Source organism: Spinacia oleracea, chromosome 3 (genome assembly GCF_020520425.1).
Source record: "Spinacia oleracea cultivar Varoflay chromosome 3, BTI_SOV_V1, whole genome shotgun sequence".
NCBI lineage: Eukaryota > Viridiplantae > Streptophyta > Magnoliopsida > Caryophyllales > Amaranthaceae > Spinacia > Spinacia oleracea.
Window position 1 is genome coordinate 31167015 of NC_079489.1, and position 19872 is coordinate 31186886.

The 19872-nt window shown below is 35.4% G+C and overlaps 2 protein-coding genes and 1 long non-coding RNA gene across 3 annotated transcripts; 2 read left to right on the top strand and 1 right to left on the bottom strand.

The window, feature by feature from the left end:
• Positions 1-3514: 3514 nt before the first annotated feature.
• On the top strand, positions 3515-6537 carry LOC110801229 (BI1-like protein). The gene is made up of 4 exons (XM_022006567.2): positions 3515-3941; positions 5657-5770; positions 5847-6004; positions 6091-6537. The coding sequence occupies exons 1-4, from the start codon at positions 3704-3706 to the stop codon at positions 6295-6297; spliced, it is 717 nt and encodes a 238-aa protein (XP_021862259.1). The 5' UTR covers positions 3515-3703; the 3' UTR covers positions 6298-6537.
• A 3341-nt stretch (positions 6538-9878) lies between these two features.
• Positions 9879-14246, bottom strand: LOC110801246 (uncharacterized). The gene is made up of 2 exons (XR_002536850.2): positions 13721-14246; positions 9879-10248 (listed from the first exon to the last, which is right to left on the bottom strand). It is a non-coding gene; the product is annotated as an uncharacterized lncRNA (long non-coding RNA).
• Positions 14247-16635: 2389 nt separating this feature from the next.
• On the top strand, positions 16636-18849 carry LOC110801232 (protein WHAT'S THIS FACTOR 9, mitochondrial). Its single transcript, XM_022006572.2, has one exon. The coding sequence runs from the start codon at positions 16784-16786 to the stop codon at positions 18071-18073; it is 1290 nt and encodes a 429-aa protein (XP_021862264.1). The 5' UTR covers positions 16636-16783; the 3' UTR covers positions 18074-18849.
• Positions 18850-19872: the final 1023 nt, after the last annotated feature.

The following is a 19872-nucleotide window of genomic DNA, read 5'->3' on the forward strand; positions in this document are numbered from 1 at the left end:
GAAGGGCGAGGTGCGCCCGACCGGGCGCGCGGAGAAGGTTTCCAGAAAGTCGCCCTAGGCCCGTCGGGCGGATTTCGAGCTTCTCGCCCGTCGGGCGGAGAGCCGCCCGACCGGGCGACGACAACCTTGGAGCCTTTAGCGCGCGGTTTTATTCCGGTTTTCTCTTATGTTTTTAAGCTAAACTATAAATATAGCCTTTGTTAATTTAGTGAAACACCTTATTATCTTATTTTCTAGTATTAAGCACTTAGATTATTTTCCTAAGCTTAGCTTTTCTCTCAAAATTTAGTTCAAAACACTTAGTTTCAAATTCAATAAAAATTCAAGCTTTCAATTTCCTTTGCCATTCAATTAGGTATTACTCCTTAATTTCATTCATTGTGTTGCCTTAATAATGCTTTCGATTATGTTAATTGCTTTGGTTATTGTTAATATGCTTGAGTAGTCTAATTTCTAGGGTTTGGGGATCCATGAATAATATGAAGGGATATTGAATAGTCATGATTGTTGGCATTGTAATTGATTCCTATTGATTGGTTTATTTCACTATACAATTAGATTTGCGCAGGTTTAATTGTGGTAGTTATGCAATATCAAATTAAGATTAGGGAGATGCAATTTGATGTTTAGGCTTGTGTCAATAGGTGGAATTAGGATTAATACGTAACGAGAGCCCGTTAATTCTAAGTCTATGATTAGTACCGATTCGAGAGAGCATGCTAGTCTAATTAATTTCTTTGTTGATTATTGTGATTGTTTATCGTCCTGGATTATTATTTGTTGGTGAACCTATGCCCTAGATCCTTTAATTCCTGAATTCTTAATTGTTTAATTATCGTTCGTAGTCTTAGCATACAAACCAACCAATTCTTGTTTCCCAATAGTCTAGTTTAGTTGATTAATAGTAGAAAGAACATTGTTTCCCTGTGGATTCGATCCTGACTTCCCTTGCTACCTAGCTAGTGGACCTTAGGTTATTTTTGATTAGGTAATACGACTTTTGTCTGTCAGTCAACGCCCAAATTTGAATTGTTTAATGACATTTTGAGTGGAAACATGCCTCAGAGCCTGATCGTGGCATCCGGTTCGCGAGATTGTATTTGGATATAGAAATTGTGTTTGGAATAGAATTTTGAACCAAGTTATGGGATGGGAACAAACTTGGGAATTGGATTTTGGAATTGGAACAAGTTCATTGTATTTTTACAATTGGTGTTTCTGCTCGGAGTTGCGCCAACTTGAATCTAGGTCGATTAGGATTGTCATCGGCCATAAGGGGATACACAAATTAGGTGTCTACATGCATCATTAAACAAGATTCTTGTAGTTGGCTCCCCCTTGAGAGTGAGATTGTAAAAAATCAAGTCAACTCTTGCCAATCATGTTGCTTGACAAATTAGTCAAAGTTTGGTGCATTTAGTCCTTTTCAAACGAACTTAGCTAAGTCAATAAAACTTGCATTTCAAAAATGTTTTTTTCCCCGCAAACTTGTCCGGAAGGGAAAACTCAGCCCCCTACAAATACATAGTAAAAAATACATAAGTTATGCACAAGTAGGAAGTTAGGAAGAGAATGATATGATGCATATGAACATTTCACAACTTAAGGTTAAATGTTCTACTTGTATACTCCATCTGCCCCTTATTGTTTTCCCCATGATACAAATACTTCCTCCATTTTTTTTTTATAATTGCACCATCTTGATTTTAGCACTATTCACATATTCTTATATAGTTATTTCTTGTGATTTATGTAAGGAAAAATATATTCAAATGGGCTCTTGTTAGATTCGTCTCGAAATATACTTTAAAATTATCAAATTATTATAATTTTTTAAAATGTATAATGAGAGATATTAGTGGTTAAGATAGTGCATTGGCAAACGTGAAATCCAAGATGGTGCAATTAGAAAAAAATGGAGGAAGTATGCTTTATTAAGAAATGGGTGAGAGAAATTGAGGAAAGAAAAAAGTAGTAGGCCAAATGTATTTATGTGAGAGTAAAGATGTGGTCCCATTAACATTTTTGGTAAAGTGATACTCCCTCCGTTTCAAAATGTTTGTTACGTTTGGATTTTAGCACGTTTATTTACGTGTAATTAATATTCTTTTTTAAAAAAACTTAAATGTTCTAGATTCCATCATAAATCTGATTCCATCTTTCCAAATTATGACATTTATTACTCTTTTTGAACAAAAGGTCTTGCGCGCACAAGGTGCACAATAAATTTATTGTACACCAAGATAACTTTTACCCCTTTTCTCGTAACTTTAACCTAGTTTTGATTAACTTTTATATTAGTAAAAAAAAGTTGATAGAAATGATTAAATGATTAATTTTATACATTATAAGTGATTTTGAAGAAATAAGTTTTACTAAAATGAAAAAATTAATCACTTAAAAATAGACAACTTTTACATATATAAGCTTAACTTTTAAGCATTTTGAGTTAACTTTTACTTCGGTGTACAATATTTATTGTACACCCATTGTAAATAAGAATATGTGCTTTTTGAATATAGTGCAAATTTGCTTTCATATTTTATTAAAAAAAATATACCTCAATCCACTAATCATTGAAACAACCAATAAGTTTTTATTATCAAAATGAACCAATAATTAAAAATCACATAGATTACTAACTTGTCATAATGTGACTTTTGGTTGCATAAGATTTATTTAGTTGAAAAGTTGTACTAAAAGTTGGCTAAAAAAATAATAATAGTAATAAGTTTATAAATAGAAAGATTCTATGTAACAAACATTTTGAAACACTATTAAAGGAATACATAACAAACATTTTGAAACGGAGGGAGTAATATTTTTAGGCAGACTAAAATGGAAAATGGTAAAATAAATAGGGACAAAGGGAGTAATTCGTACTCCCTCCATACGTAAATATTGTTCCCATTTCCTTTTTAAGTGTCCCAAAATGATATTCTCATTTGTTTTATTTCCTTTTCAATCTTGTATATTAGGGCTGAGCAAAACTATTCGAAAAACCAAAAACCCGAAAATCGAATCGGTATCCGATCCGAAAAATTGGGCACCCGAACTGATATGGTTATCGGTTCGGGTACCTGATCCGAAATTTGGTTGTTATAACTAACGGGTACCCGATAACGATCCGATAAGCCCCTTTTAAAGTTTTTCCCAATTTAAATATTTTTTTCCCAATAACTCAAAATCCTAAATGTTAATAATCAATGTATAATTTGAGCAAATTCTAATTTCATTAGTAATGTAGTCAAAATCACGTGTTAATGTTGGTATTTAGTGTTGAATGATATTACAATAATCTAGCTACAAAATATATTTTTTCAATTACGGGTACCCGATATCCGATCCAAAAGTTTGGGTACACGAAGTACGGGTACCCGAACTTAACGATTCGGTTCATGGATATCAATTTTAGCCTTATTAGTTGGTTCGGGTACCCGACCTATACTCACCCTTATTGTATATTGATTTATCAATATAAAACTATGCAATTTTTGGTTAGTTTAAGTATTGATGGATGGATGGATGGATGGATGAGTTTGACATTTCAGTATTTTTCGTATTTTGATTTTTGAGTGGAGATAATAATATTCGGGCATTCGGTTATAAAAGTGAGAATACCAAAAACAGTCGGCAATACACATTTTCCAATCTTCAGAAAGATCAAAACTGAGAGATCTGAAAAATTTGATAATTGGGAAAAATGTATTCTGGATTAGAGGTGAAGGGTGACATCGAAGAAGGAACACTATACCCAGGATTAGGGTTTGGCGAGAATCAATTGCGTTGGGGTTTCATTCGCAAAGTCTATGGAATTCTCTCTGCTCAGATCGTTTTGACTACTCTAGTCTCTCTCCTCACCGTCCTCTATACTCCCATCAATGAAACTCTTCGCGGAAATTCTGCTCTTCTTCTCTTCTTCGCTTTCATGCCCTTCGTCTGTATGTTTTCTGGTCCTTTTTCACTGATTGTTTGCATTCAGTTTGTCGATTATTGTTTCACGAATTGATTAACTTTTCGACTGGCTGATGGGTTGGTTTGGTTTTGTTGATTTTGTGATGTGGGGTTAGATTGTTTTCCTGTATACATGCTATTATGTTGAATTTCGATTTGGGTGATTGATTTGGGATTTTAGGGTTTTGGATGATACAAATAGATTGAGGAAAAGAGTTGTTTTGTGATTTAATTGATTGCAGGGAACACGAAATTGTTAGGAAATTGAAAATCGGTGTGGAAACGAAAACGTTTGCAATATCTTGAGAGAGGATTTTTGTGAACTTGGTGGACACAAGCTTACAGCAGACGTTTTGGCTTCTTGATTATCAGGATTACATTAGGACGCAATTGTGTATAGGTACAATATAAATATTTGGTTGGATTACGGAGAGAGTGAGATGGCCAGAGGAATACATTAATAAATCGGAGGAGTGGTTACAATTTTTACTGAGACATTCATGTGTTTGGATAATCGGGATTCGTTTACTTGGAATCATCAGGAAGGGAAGACTGTTAGTTTATGTCGAAATGGTAACTCTTTGTATGCGCTATAAAAAATAGGGACCAGCCATCCGATAGGGGAGGAAGTGCTGTTCTTCCTTTTCTTCTACGTAAGTTTATTTGATAGTGATGATCCGCGGTACCATGGGTCAAGCCCTTTGATTTGAGATCCACAATTATGTATCAACCCAATTATTGCTATTAGTTACGGAGTATAATAGATGCAAGGTTGAGATTATTAATCTCAATTTCAGTGAAAAGGGTCCTTGGTCCTTCATGTTAGCTTAACATATGTAGAAAGGAACGTATTTTTTGCTAGCTCCTCCCCGTTTAACCACTGTTTATAATTACCAAAGTATCCTTTTTGAATAAATAGAAAGACATTGCTTTAGTAGAAGAAAAAAGGAAATAATACATGAAGCTAGTTCTATGTATATTGCTTTTGGAACACTAGAAATATACTCCGTGACTTATGTCTGACTTCGGGGTTTGTTGAGAAGATTTGTCCCCGTGCTGGATCTTAGTAGGTTGTGTTGTGCCACTACTAGGTGTGCTCTCTGGGTATTGCTTTGTACTTTGTATTACACTAGTTTTATGGATATTGTATGGACAAGAATGCTTGACATACATTTGGCTTCAAGTGTCTGTCTGGGTTGAACTCTATCTGCTGTTTTGCTGACTGAATCTCAATTCACAGTGACTTTTTAGCTTATGCCATTGATTTTATGAACTAGCAGCATATAAATTTGTTTTCAGCTCTGTCCAGTCATTGAATTTCATTGTCTCCAGTTGCCATCCTGCTTTAAATGTTATTTGCAGTGCATTTTTTTGTTGCTAGGCCTTGAGGCATGATTTTCTGAACTGCAGAAAAATGCTTTCTATTATTCTCTATACCTGCGTCTTGCCTCTTTATGTTGTTTGTGTTGGATATGGGGAAGGGCTCTGCTAATGTAATACTTTGTACTACCTGTTGATGGAGGTGGATCCGTGGATGTCGCTTAAAAAATCTGAGAGACATCATCACAGATTGTATTTTGTTTAATATGTTAATCATTTGGCTTTTGAGTTTTTAATATCTTGCTTTGACCTGTGATCATAATCATTTATTATTATGGTAAATACATATTGTTCATTATTTGTTATTTGTGGTTTTGTGCAGTGTTGTGGCCACTTTATCATTACCAGCAAAAACATCCACAGAACTTCATATTCCTGGGACTATTTACTGTATGCATAAGTCTAACTGTGGGAGTAGCGTGTGCAAACACTGATGGTATGTATCACTTTGGTTAGTTTGTGTTTAATGTGAGTTATTAGGGTGTTGACTGTTGCGTTTTGAATACATGCAGGAAGAATTGTGCTTCAGGCATTGGTTTTAACAGCAGCTGTTGTTTGTTCCCTAACTGGTTACACCTTTTGGGCTGCTAAGAAGGGCAAGGACTTCGGCTTTCTTGGACCTGTCTTGTTTGCAAGCCTTGTCGGCATTGTTTTTGCTGGACTTCTGCAGGTTAGATTGTGTTTGTGTTTGTGTTTTAAAGTATATTGCCGATGTCAGGTTTATATCATATTTGGTTAATGGCATAATGTTTGCAGGCATTCTTCCCATTTGGGTCTACAACTACTGCCATCTATGGAGGAATTAGCGCCATAGTCTTCTCAGGATACATCGTTTATGACACCGATAACTTGATAAAACGATTCACTTATGACGAATACATTTGGGCTTCTGTTACTCTCTACCTCGATATCCTCAACTTGTTCCTCACCATCTTGCGCTTGTTGAGGCAGGGCGACAATTAGATCCCACTTTTTCATAAAAAGCTGCCTTGCTTAACCACAAAATCGTGTAGATGCTTTTTGTGAATATGACAAGACTCCCAGTATACCTTGTGTAAGAATTAAGCATTAATTGGATTTAAAACATGTCTGCTTGAATGATTTGTACGTGTTGGCGTGTTGCTGATGGCAAACACTATATAAGTATCAAGACTGGTTTTTGTTGTATGTACAATTTATGGTGAATAGTACATGTGTTGATCACTTATCGTTTTTCTTTAATTGAATTGATAGGGCAACTTAGATCGTTTGCAGATGAAGCCAACCTGGCGTATAGATCAATAGATTGTTATTCGTATATTATGATACTATTGCAAAATAAGGTGCGAATAAGTGTTTTATCTACACCAACATGAGTTGGCGAGGAATTCACCTTGTGACTTGGAGGTCACATGGTCGAGTTCCATCAGCTGCAAGTGGCTCAAACTGATGACCTGCTTTAGCTAGTTGGGCTTGCTAACCTCTGTGTTAGGTGCTGGTTCAGTAGAGTCATCTCTTCTTATTTTTATTTTTAAAGTGTTTTGTCCGTACATATCATCATTATAAAAAGGAAAATTTGCCAATTACTACCTAGGTTTTTAGTGACTTTGTAAATTATTACCTAGCTTGTTAAAAGTTGCTAATTACTACCTAGTTATTTAGTTATTTACCTTACCGTATATTCCGACCAATTAGTCATTAATCATATCATAATCAATCGTTAGTCATTTTTAAATATTTTAATTAATTAATGAAATTTTAAAAAAATCCAAAACTAATTAAACCAAAAAAAAAAAAATCAAACTCCCTAATTAATCTGGGTATAACATTAAAGTCTTGAAATGAAACAGATGAAAAAGGTGAGAAAGCCTCGGATTGTATATAAACAACGGATATTTCATGAAATACCCCCGAATTTTGCCTTAATTCACCAAATGCCCACCAAGTTTCAATAATTCACCAAATACCCCTCACAAATGACTTAATACCCCAAATACCCCTCCATGACGTCATCATCCTCATAATCAACCAATTATGAGCTAATTACCCGCCTAATCCCTAATTAACCCCCCTAAGTCCTAATTACCCACCCAATTCCCATTAACCCACCCATTTACCCATTAACCCACCCATTTCTTTTTCTTTTCTCTCTCCCTTCCCTTCTTCCATTAACCCACCTTCCTTCTTCACTGAACTTTCTCTCTCCCCCTTCCTTCTTCCATTAAATGGTTATGATACAACTACGAAAGAGTAGGCACAGAAATGGAGGCGGCGACTGCTCTCACTGTTCCCACTATGGTTGGTTTCTCTTCGTCATCGTCCACATCCTCATTTTCCGGCAACAATGGGCTCTTCCTCCACCGCCGTTTCCACCTACCGAAGAACAATATCAAAGTCAAGTCATCGACGATATTCTCTATTCGAGCCACCCCTTTCTCTTCCTCACCATCATCACACACAACCACCGACATCGAGGAAGAAGGGGAGGGGGAACACGGAAACGTGTGTGGGTAAGTTTGGGCGAGCGTCGGCAGAGGGACTGGGTTAGCGCCAGCGGCGCGCGGCCAGCTAACCCGGATCTACATCAGGTGGGCGAGTCGATGCCCTCTCTCCTCCTTCCTTCCTTCCTTCTCCCTCTGCTCGCCGCCCTCCTTCTCTTTCTGTCACTCTCCCCTTCCCCTGAATATTATGGCCGGAATATTGAAGTTTGGGTCTGATTATAGTGGTGGCGACTGAGGTTTTCTTTTGATTTGAAACTTCAATTTGATTTCTGCAATGGCGGTTAAGGCATGATTTTAAGGGCTGTTGAAATTTCAATTTTGAATTGAAGAACTTGCGATGTATCGAACCAGTAAAATGAATTTCTGGGAATGTTTTAGGGGTTTCGATTTCTGCAATGGCGAGGGTATGGCGAGGGTGTGGCGGTGGTTGCGGAGGAAAGGGACAACATTTGGAGGAAAATTCAGGGAAGAAAGAAGGGGGGGAGAGGAAAGAAAAAAAAAAGGAAAAGGGAAAAAAAAGGGTTAATGGGAAATACGAATGGGTGGGTTAATGGGTTAAAAAGTGGGTTAATGGGTTAATTGCGTTGATTAAGAGTTGATGACGTCATGGAGGGGTATTTGGGGTATTAAGTCATTTGTGAGGGGTATTTGGTGAATTATTGAAACTTGATGGGCATTTGGTGAATTAAGGCAAAACTCGGGGGTATTTCATGAAATATCCGTATAAACAAATTATAGAAGTGAGATGATCTGTTGGAGTTGCAAGCATTCCTGCTCCTGTTTATGCTGAAATTTTATTGCCTCTGATTTTCTTCACCCAGAAAGTGAGTATCTTTGTGTAAAGTTTCAATAGAAAAACAATTGGTCTTGCGCGCAACAGGTGTACGTTAATATTAACGTACACCAATATTTCACACGTGCGAAATTAATCACGAAAAAACTCAAATTTGCACGCATTGTCTCAATGGTTAACAAACAGTCATGCTCAATTTCTCTCTCTTCTCATCACCCCAAACACCAGACAATCAAGCTTTTACAAAAATGGCGGCATTTCATCTCACTCCTCTTCACTCTGCTTCGATTCTCTCTCCTCCAGAGGTTCCTCTCTCTCCGGAAAGTCTCTTTGCTGTCAAAACCCTCGTTTATCCGCCAACTTCACCTCGTCTTCTCCGATTAGCCGCCGTAGAGCCAGATCTCTTCTCTGCCTCCATCTCCTGCATCTGTTAATTCTTCAGGTCATTATCTTTACTCTTACCTCTTTGCAATGGTTAATTTCTCATTTGTTGGAATTGCAATTGAAATTCTAATATTTGCGTTCATATTTTTGCTGGGTTGATTTTCAATTTATTGTTGGCTAGTCTTATGCAATTCGATTTTTCGTACTCGCTTTGTGTTATTTATTATTGAAGATTTTATAATAAAAACATACGAATTTTTCTGGGTTGTATTGTAAGTGTTGATTTATGGGTTAAATCGCTAAATGCCATGAGAAATTGAGAAATAGGAGGTTTCGAGCTTGGTTTTGTTAGGTGGGATTATATATGTTGATTGTATACAAGAGTATAGAGATGAGGGAAAGTTGTTTGTATTCTCTTTAATTGAAGGAATATATATACTTGAAGATTACAGTAACCTACGTAAGTCTAGCTAACAAACTAGAAGCATAACTAGGAAGATTAAGTAAACAAGAAGACTAAGTAGAAGACACCTAACAACAGTAAGTTACTTAACAGAAGCTAAATACATGGAATAAATATCTAAACAATAAACGTGGTCATTGACTTAGTATACTTAGATATTTCTATCAGATTGATATTGCTAAATTGCATTGAGGATTCTGGAAAGTAGTTGTGAGACACTAATTGAGCAAAAAGATGCACTTGTATGGGCTTATTTTGAGAATCAAAAGTACTGTGAACATAAAGAACATGAAGGTGTGAGCTTGTTTTGGAAGTCGATTTTTCGAGGTTACTTTTTAGGTATAATCGGAGTTGGACTGCTGGAAGAAGTGCAAACAGAAGTTTGCTCACATAAATGTTAATTGGGGTGATTTCATGTACTAGCTTTGATGGAATTAGCTATATATATTGTGCAGTTTCAATAGAAGTTTATTTGGAGATTGTATGACGATATGTTTGTGTGACATTGCGATACACAGATTACATATGGTAGTTGCACCTCTCTTTTTTCTTTCTAATGCTGCCCAAGTTGATGTTAAGGACCAACTAGAATCCATGTATCTTATGAGGATTGAGCGTGATAGGGGAAGCTTCCATAGCGCACAAAAGACAGAAAAAGAATCCAAACATATTAGCATCGAGTTCTTCTGCCCTGCGTTGTCCGTAAGAAAACTTCTATTCATGCTGATGCCAAAGGGGGGAAGGTTTTGCTTCTGTATCCTTGTGGCCAGCTGCTCCACTTATGCCTCTTCCACCTGATCACATTAAAACAACCTGTAAACTGTTGTTTTTTCCCCTCTCAGTACCATCATGGCTCTGCTCATAATTGGGCAGAGTATATGTAAAAAAAAAAAATTGAATGAAACATGTCAGACATTAAACTTTATGGGTGATAAATGATCCTTGAAGCAGTAATGCCAAATGGGTATGTTAGATGCATTCTTAAAAGTAGCAACATTGGTTTATGAGAAACTACAACACTTACCATATAATTTTAAGCGGGGAATTGGGGTTAGTATGGATGAGAAAAAAATAGCTGCCATATATTTCAACAAAAACTGACTCTACCAGAAAGGCCAACTGATATGATCTTAATATCTTGTGAAAGGATCTGTCATCTTTCTTTGAAGCAACCTTAGACTAGCTTATGTAGTTATCCCTGATCCTGTGTGTTTTTATTTTTGTAAGCCTATTAGCTCAACTGGTCGAGCACCGTGCAACTTGCGCGGAGATGTAGGTTCAAATCCTACATAGGCTATTGGTTTTATTTAAAATGTAAGTCAGCATTTTGGGTACCAATTTAGGGATGACTTTAATTATATTGTTAGTCATTTCTCGGTATATCAAAACACAACCCAATAGTATGTAGGCTATATGGGACTTGAACCAACACCATGTACATAAATGCAAATTGCTCTACCATTTGAGCTAATAGCCTTAGTGTTCAAACATTTGCATACTAAGTAGACTGGTACAAAACTTTTCTTAACTTTTAACGATTTCCATAACTTTAACCTATAAAACTACAACTTTAGCACAAAAAAGTACAATGTGTGAAATAAAAATAATGCATGACTCACATTAGCTGAAGAAAGGTAAAAATATAAAAGTCAGACTTTTAGCAGTTAAAGTTAAGTTATTAAAAGTAAAAGTTAGGTTTGAGATGACGGAAGACTGTCTTAACTTTTAGAACAATTTCCATAACTTTAACCTACAGAACTACAACTTTAACACAGAAAACTACAAGGTGGTAAATAAAAATATTGCATGATTTACATTAGCTGAATAAAGGTAAAAATGTAAAAGTAAAGACTTTTAACAGTTAAAGTTAAAAGTTAGGTTTGAGATGACGGAATACTGTCTTAACTTTTAGAATAATTTTCGTAACTTTAACCTACAGAACTACAACTTTAACACAGTAAACTACAATATGTGAAATAAAACAGATTGCATGACTCACATTAGCTGAAGAAAGGGAGAAATATAAAAGTCAGGCTTTTAGCAGTTAAAGTTAAGTTATTAAGAGTAAAAGTTAGGTTTGAGATGACGAAAGACTGTCTTAACTTTTAGAATAATTTTCATAACTTTAACCCACAACACTACGACTTTAACACGAAAACTACAACGTTTCGAATAAAACAGATTGCATGACTCACATTAGCCGAAGAAAGGTAGAAATATAAAAGTCAGACTTTTAGCAGTTAAAGTTAAGTTATTAAAAGTAAAAGTCAAGCTTGAGATGATGGAAAACTGTCTTAACTTTTAGAACAATTTCTTTAACTTTAACCTACAGAACTACAACTTTAACACAGAAAACTGCAATGTCTGCAATAAATAGATTGGATGACTCACAGTAGCTGAAGAAAGGTAGAAATATAAAAGTCAGACTTTTAGCAGTTAAAGTTTAGTTATTAAAAGTAAAAAGTTAGGTTTGAGATGACGGAAGACTGTCTTAACTTTTAGAACAATTTCTTTAACTTTAACCTACAACACTACAACTTTAACACGAAAACTACAACGTTTGGAATAAAACAGATTGCATGACTCACATTAGCCGAAGAAAGGTAGAAATTTAAAGCCAGACATTTAGCAGTTAAAGTTAAGTTATTAAGAGTAAAAGTTAGGTTTGAGATGACGGAAGACTGTCTTAACTTTTAGAACAATTTTCATAACTTTAACCTACAACACTACGACTTTAACACGAAAACTACAACGTTTCGAATAAAACATATTGCATGACTCACATTAGCCGAAGAAAGGTAGAAATATAAAAGTCAGACTTTTAGCAGTTAAAGTTAAGTAATTAAAAGTAAAAGTCAGGTTTGAGATGGCGGAAGACTGTCTTAACTTTTAGAACAATTTTCATAACTTTAGCCTACAACACTGCAACTTTAACACGAAAACTACAATGTTTGAAATAAAACAGATTGCATGCCTCACATTAGCCGAATAAAGGTAGAAATATAAAGCCAGACATTTAGCAGTTAAAGTTAAGTTATTAAAAGTAAAAGTTAGGTTTGAGATGACGGAAGACTGTCTTAACTTTTAGAACAATTTCTTTAACTTTTACCTACAGAACTACAACTTTAACACAGAAAACTACAATGTCTGCAATAAATGATTGGATAATTCACAGTAGCTGAAGAAAGGTAGAAATATAAAAGTTAGACTTTTAGCAGTTAAAGTTAAGTTATTAAAAGTAAAAGTTAGGTTTGAGATGACGGAATACTGTCTTAACTTTTAGAACAATTTATATAACTTTAACCTACAAAACCACAACTTTAACACATAAAATTACAAAGTGTAGAATAAAACAGATTGTATGACTCACATTAGCCGAAGAAAGGTAAAAATGTAAACAGATTGCATGTTCAGGTATAACATGCCAAGTTTGGAAGCCCTTAAGTGTAAAGGTGTTATAGTCGACAATACTCTATTCCTACGAATTTGTAAAATAGTTTTTCCTAAAGTTAGCTCCGGTGTAGTAAAAGTTAAGGAAAACTTATATCAACTTACCTAACTTTTACTACGTGAATGCTAACTTTTAATGCAAAAAAGCTAACTTTTACTACGAATTTATACTTCTATTAATATTTCTAACGTTTATATTTGATATTCTTAACTTTTCGTACTAGATCGTAAGACCATACTCTCACAAGAGTTATAACCAACGATACATCACGAAAAATAAAATTAATCAAGAAAAGGTAAAAAGCTGTTGGTGCTCTTTTCATGTTATTTAGTACGAAGTATGTAAAATGTAACTCTATGAGCTCTACTTATTCAATTTCTGCAGGAGAATTTTGACCAATTTGATTGAGATACATGCATGATAAAAAATGAAAAGATGCAAAGTAATGCAGAGAGCATAAGGACCCAAATATTCACCTTCTGATTTCTCATCATATTAATCAATCACCTGTAACAGAGGACATAATAAAGACTCATATAGTCCAATCAATTGCTAACAATTTCCTTGGCAAGGTGCCAATAACAGGAAGATAAACCAAGAAAACTAAATGAGGAAAATTAATCAAAACCCTAAAAATAGCAACATCTAAAGCAACAATATACATAACATTCAAATCATCATAGCCTAATCGCAAACAATAAGTGAAAAAACATACTAGAAAACCTAAATCAAAACTAAAATTTCTAAACCTAAATAGCAAAATACCAAACTACGAAAATAAATTGAGAAAAACACACAAAAAGAAGAAAACTTACCTTGATTATGGAGTGGAATCAATGAAGAACAACCGCAGAGAAAACAATAGCAAAAAAATCGCAGAGAAAATCGAAGAAAATCGCCAGAGAGAAGGAGAGAGAGAGATACAGGAGAGAGAAAGAAAGAGAACACGGGAGTAAAAGAGTGAATAGAGAAGGACGATTTTGAATCCTACTCACACGTGTGAGTCCAACGCAGGTCTGTTAATTGGGCTTGATGTACAATAAATTATTGTACAACCTTTGTAAACAAGATTTTGTGATAGAAAAAATAAAATGGGGGCAGGGTCTGCCAATTAAGTTTTGCAGGACAAGCCTAGGTAAAAATGATAGAAGGCGAAATTGGTGGATGAAGATTGAGATTGAGTATCCAGTGGTATACGGTTGATTGTTGGTGTTGCCGAGAACATTTGATTAATCAGGGAGTTTGCTTCTTTTTTCGGTTTTTTTTGGGTATTTTTGAATTTCTGATTTGATTAGCTTTGGAAAGATTTTTTTTTTAATTTAAATAATTAATGAAAATAATTAAAATATGATTTACGGTTAATTATAATATAATTAGTGATTAATTGGCTAGAATATGGGCTAAGGGTAGTAATTGACAACAATAACTAAACATCTAGGTAGTAATTGACAACTTTTAACAAGCTAGGTAGTAATTTGCAAAATCTTTAAACACCTAGGTAGTAATTGACAATTTTCCTTATAAAAATTACACAAAATACAAAATTTTACATCATAAATTTATTTTACTGTTTTGTATAATTTATTTATTAAAATGCTTTTGTTTCTGTGATATATTGTACACCCTTAGAACATCTCCCATGATTACTCCCTCCGTCCCGGAATACTTGAAACGCTTTCCTTATCGGGCCGTCCCGGATTACTTGCAATGCTTCTAAAAATGGAAACTTTACATAATATTTTATTATTTTCTCACCTTACCTAAGGGCACACCAACAACCCTACTACACCAAATAAATATTAAAAAATTCATGACCCCCCACCACATCCCACTATCTATATTAAAAAAAATACCCCACTACTAACTACCTTTCAATTAAATAAGAAGTCAATTATAATGAATTAAACTCCGTGCTGGTCAAACGATTTCAAGTATTTCGGGACGGAGGGAGTACTACTTATATATATACTTCGTATATTTTTCAAGCTATTTGCCAACTATTGAAATAAAAAAGTGTTCTAGTTTAATCAAGTAAATTTGCTCTATCCACCTAATTAGCTTGAAAATTTTCTAAAGAGAAGGGAACCAATATACGAAGTAAAAAAATTGACATTAATAAAAGTAAAAAAAAAGTTGGGTTGCTTAACCATTAGAGGACATTTATAGCTAGAAAAGAAGCCATTGGAGATGCTCTTAGAAAAACATTGCGTAAGAATTAAATCTTTGTTTAATACTCTCTCCGTCCTAGATTATTGCGTATGAATTCAATCTTTGTTCAGTATTATACTCCCAATCGTAGTATAGTAATATTTGAGTTGTAGAATGAAAAAAGTTTAAAAAATTGATAAATTTATTATTAAAAAATAAAAAGTCAGCAAGTCTTAAAAATGTCACATTCATATAAATTTTTACAATATTAACCAATAACTTAGTGAGAGCGGTAAAGACCAAGATGATAAATGACGTTTCTTTTTAACCATTAACTCGGTATTTAGGTTTTTTTTCTTTGTTCTACTCGCTTTTTACTTTATTACTTTTTGTAAACGGTATCTATTATCTTGGTCTCTTACCTCTCTCACCTATCACAATATTTACGTGCACTCACCTTTTGAGTAGAGCAAAAGGATACATAGTTAGTAATAACATTTAACCACTAGTTAATTATTTTGTTTATCGATCTCTCACATAATTCTTCCCACGTGACCCACCCACTTGTATGTTCCTAAACAATTGGTTTTAAGTGACTTTTACACCCGACTTGCTTTTTTCTATTTCTTTTATTATCAACTACCCCATCGACTTCATTGTTATATAACATTCAACTAAGCTTTCTTAATAATTGTGTCGGTCAACATGTAACCCTTAAAACACAGAGGGAGTATTATCTTATCTGTAACTTATTGCCCCTTATGTTATCCTATATTATTTTATTAATCGTAAAATGAGTGAAAACAAAATAAATAGAACATAGCCTTATTTGGACTTATTTTTGTTTGTCTTTATCTTCAATTTCAAAATGTTCAACGTACTTTGGCTATCTTAAGTAGATTAGAATTAGGTTTTTTCGTCGTTCTCATTGAAACACGCAGGCTTACTCCTTGCTTCTGGGACATTGGTCCGAAGCTCGAATACGGTATGTGTGCCGTTTTTCTTCTCTAGCATGACGAATCAATTGATTTCGAGTAGGCATCGCTAAACAACGTATACGTTCCTCTCTATATTACATATCTTTGGCTGTTAACGATTAAATACAATACAACTGCAACTGACATAGCACTAGTAGACAACTATCTTTTCAACAATTTGTTGATATAAACATACCTACAACTTCACCTAAGATATTACCGATGTAGGTATTGGGTTGGTTGCAGTAGTATTGTTATGTTTGGGGATCTCTCCTGTTGTAGGCGATCACGCAATAGAATTCTATTAGAAAATAATGATACAAGCTTGTTTATAACAAATATATCTATTAGGATAGGTTACGCTTGTAAGTGTTAGAGGGATTGATGGATGAAAGCAGATATGTTCGTCATGTCTTTCAATTCTGGTTAATCTTGGATGTCATGTAAGCCTATCATACGTCATTTCCAAAAGCAGTTCAATCCGTAGAGGAAATCTTCTAAGAGAACCGTACCGAAACTTCAATTAACCGTTCAAACGATAACTGATTTAAAATGGTTCGATTACAGTTCATTAAGAGGACAAACCGAAGCAAGTTCCGTGACGGTTAACCACCGGCGAACCACCCTAACCCCAGGCCCCAACCTTCGTAGTTCCTTCTCTAGTACTCTGTAATCTGTATCCACCTCAAATTTCATTCCCATCATTTAAACCTCCCGGAAGAAAAACAAAAAAGTACTCTACTTGCCGACTAAATGCTGTTCAAAGCCCAGACTTTCATATCTCTCCTAAAATCACACTGCCTCTCCATTGAAACCACCGTCTTCAACCACCAACAATGGCGGAGCATCACCAAAGTCCGCCTAAAATGGGTGAAGAACAGAACAATCGACCACATCATCGACAAAGAAACCGATCTCAAAGCCGCCATGCTTCTCAAAGACGCCATCAAACGCTCTCCAACTTCCTTCATCACCGCCCGAACAATTGCTGATTGGCAGAAGCTTCTAGGTCTCACTGTACCTGTTCTTCGATTTCTTCGAAGGTATCCGACTCTTTTTCACGAATTCCCGCACTCTCGTTACCCTAGTTTGCCTTGCTTTAAACTTACTGATATAGCTGTAACATTAGATCAACAAGAGCAATTAGTTTATGAAAATGATGAATTGGGTATTGTTGAGAGGCTTTGTAAATTGCTTATGATGATGAAATCTAAGGCAGCGCCGTTGCAATCGATTTATTCTTTGAAATGGGATTTGGGTTTGCCTGATAATTTCGAGAATTCAATCAGTTGGAAGTATCCGGGAAATTTTAGGGTTTTAAAAGGGGATAATGGGTTGCCTGTTTTGAGCCTTGAGCAATGGAGGGAAGAATTTGCTGTTTCTGCACTGCAAAAGAGTGGTGAGAACAATAGTGGATTAGGGAATGATTACAGGGAATTTAAGAAGGGACAAACTGGTTTGGCATTCGCTATGAGTTTTCCAAAGGGGTATGGGTATCAAAGGAAGGTTAAGGCTTGGATGGATGAGTTTCAGAAGTTGCCTTACATTTCACCTTATGAGGATTCAACGAGGCTCGATCCTAAGAGTGAGCTTATGGAGAAACGGATTGTTGGGTTATTGCACGAGTTTTTAAGCTTGACAATACATAAGAAGACCAAAAGGAACTATTTGAGAAGCTTGCGAGAGGAATTGAATCTTCCACATAGGTTTACTCGGATATTTACTAGGTATCCGGGGATATTCTACCTGTCTTTGAAGTGTAAGACAACAACTGTTACTCTAAAAGAAGGATATCGAAAGGGTAAATTGCTTAATCCTCATCCACTGATCCGTATCAGAGACAAATTCTACCATGTGATGAGAACGGGACTTCTTCATCGTGGAAAAGGTGTCAACTTTTTATCCCCACAAGACTGTATGCTCGTTAATGCTAAAGATGGAAATGGAGAATGTGACAACGATGTAGAGGGGAAAGAGCATGAGATGGATGAGGAATGTTGGGAGGAGGAAACCTCAGGTTTAGATGAAGAGTCTGATGAGTAATAGTTATAGTTATGCTAATGGAGGCGTCTGTTTTTGCTACTTTAGTTATTACACATGGGCTGATCAAATTCTGAAGAAATTTGAAGTTTTATGTCAGCTTACCTGTTTCATCTATCTGGAGATGAAAGAAATCTTCAGTTGTTCAGATTCAGCTTGTTTGTGTGCTTGCTTGGTCACACTGTACAAGGGAGATTCATCCTGTAAGCAACAGCCAAATGCTGAACCCTTTTTCTGGTCAATATAGGTACCCAAAAAGAGATTTTGGGAATTAAGTGAGCAGAGAAGCACTGAACTGTCTGCACTTGTTTATTGAGCAGCAGTGCGTATCTGATTAAGGATTAACCGGAATCAGCTATTGTGTTGCTGCGTGCATATCTGATCCCCCTAGCTTAAGGTTGAAGCTTGTTCAGAGACATTGGGTAATGTTCTCAGCTCTTTAAACTAGCAATATCTGTCATCCAATACGGCTTTTATAATTCGTAATTTCTTTCTAATCATCAATATTCTAGTTTTTGGGGTTTATGAATGGGTTGTTCACTGCCGTTTCCCAACTAGTTTGTTTTCTTTTCCCTGGCATACTGATGCAAGAATCCAACTGCAATCAGAAGGTTGATGTGTGAGCATGAAAGAGATGAGCTTAGGATATTATCTACAGATTAATACTAAGTAAACAGTAGTATCTTTGTACGCAACTTATATACTTGATCTTCTTCTTAACTTGCTGAACCAATGAAGAAGCTTCATAAACTTGTCCAAATATGTTCTTTGTGGAAAAAGTTTACTCTATTCAGTAGGTGGTTTAATTAGGGATTACTTTATGTATGGATAAAACCATGTAATTACTGGTTCAAATTACACTGATAGTGTTGGAGCTGGTTCAAGACGGAGAACGTAGCACCAAAAAAGCAACTGAAAAAATGACAATCTAGAAATGGAAATGTAGCTTGTTGTTTAGTGAGGGAGGAAGTTTATCTGTTACTCTGGAGTATTAACTGGAGAGTTTGGTGCAGCAGATTGCACAGCTAGAAACAGGGAAGGCGAATGTCAATCAAGCACTAATCATCATCTATGTAGTAAGGATCAATAAAGGCCACCTTCGTGCATACTTAATAATTTCCCTTGCAGATATCGATAAACTGAACAAGGGAAGGGTTGTAGGCTTGTAGCTGCATCAACATTCAACTCCAATCAATGTCAATGTTGACAATATAGCAAACGTGTTCTGTAGGGAAGCAGTGGTCTCAAACTCCATTTCCATCATGACTGAAACTCCATATAGTAACACCAATTCAAGAGACATCTATGTTTTTAAATAAGGATAACGCTTTGGTTGATCAAAGGGTCAACATTTGTTCAATTGTTGCATCAAAGTTATTATCGTATTTCTAGCGGACAGCTTGGAGTGCGCTTTACAAACCCAGGATAAAGCAAAGGAAATATTTTATCAACCACTTACGAAAAACAGGGATTTGCCATCCTTGCAAATTGTTTGTTTAGAGGGGATAAGTAACTGAAAGAAGGATTAAGTATCACATACTATATTTTACTCAAAAAAAAAGAGAGTATCACATATTATGCTATTTTCCCAGTTTATTTAAGGGGAATGAGGATATTGTAGACTGAAATAGCTAGGATTAACACCCTTAATCCACCAAAAGTAGTAATAATACCTAGGGAGGGAATTTGAGAAAGCATCGAATCAAGGCAGATAAACCAAACTAGCGTCTCAAAATAAATTCAATCTACCATCTTCTCCTTGAGTTTTCTACTACACTATAAAAATCGGCAAAAGATGGCAC

Bases quoted from the DNA above. Each gene is read 5' to 3' on its own strand.
- LOC110801229 (XM_022006567.2), top strand. From the start codon at position 3,704: ATGTATTCTGGATTAGAGGTGAAGGGTGACATCGAAGAAGGAACACTA. The intron at 3,942-5,656 runs GTATGTTTTCTG...GGTTTTGTGCAG, and splicing joins CGCTTTCATGCCCTTCGTCT to TGTTGTGGCCACTTTATCAT. The intron at 5,771-5,846 runs GTATGTATCACT...GAATACATGCAG, and splicing joins AGCGTGTGCAAACACTGATG to GAAGAATTGTGCTTCAGGCA.
- LOC110801232 (XM_022006572.2), top strand. From the start codon at position 16,784: ATGCTGTTCAAAGCCCAGACTTTCATATCTCTCCTAAAATCACACTGC.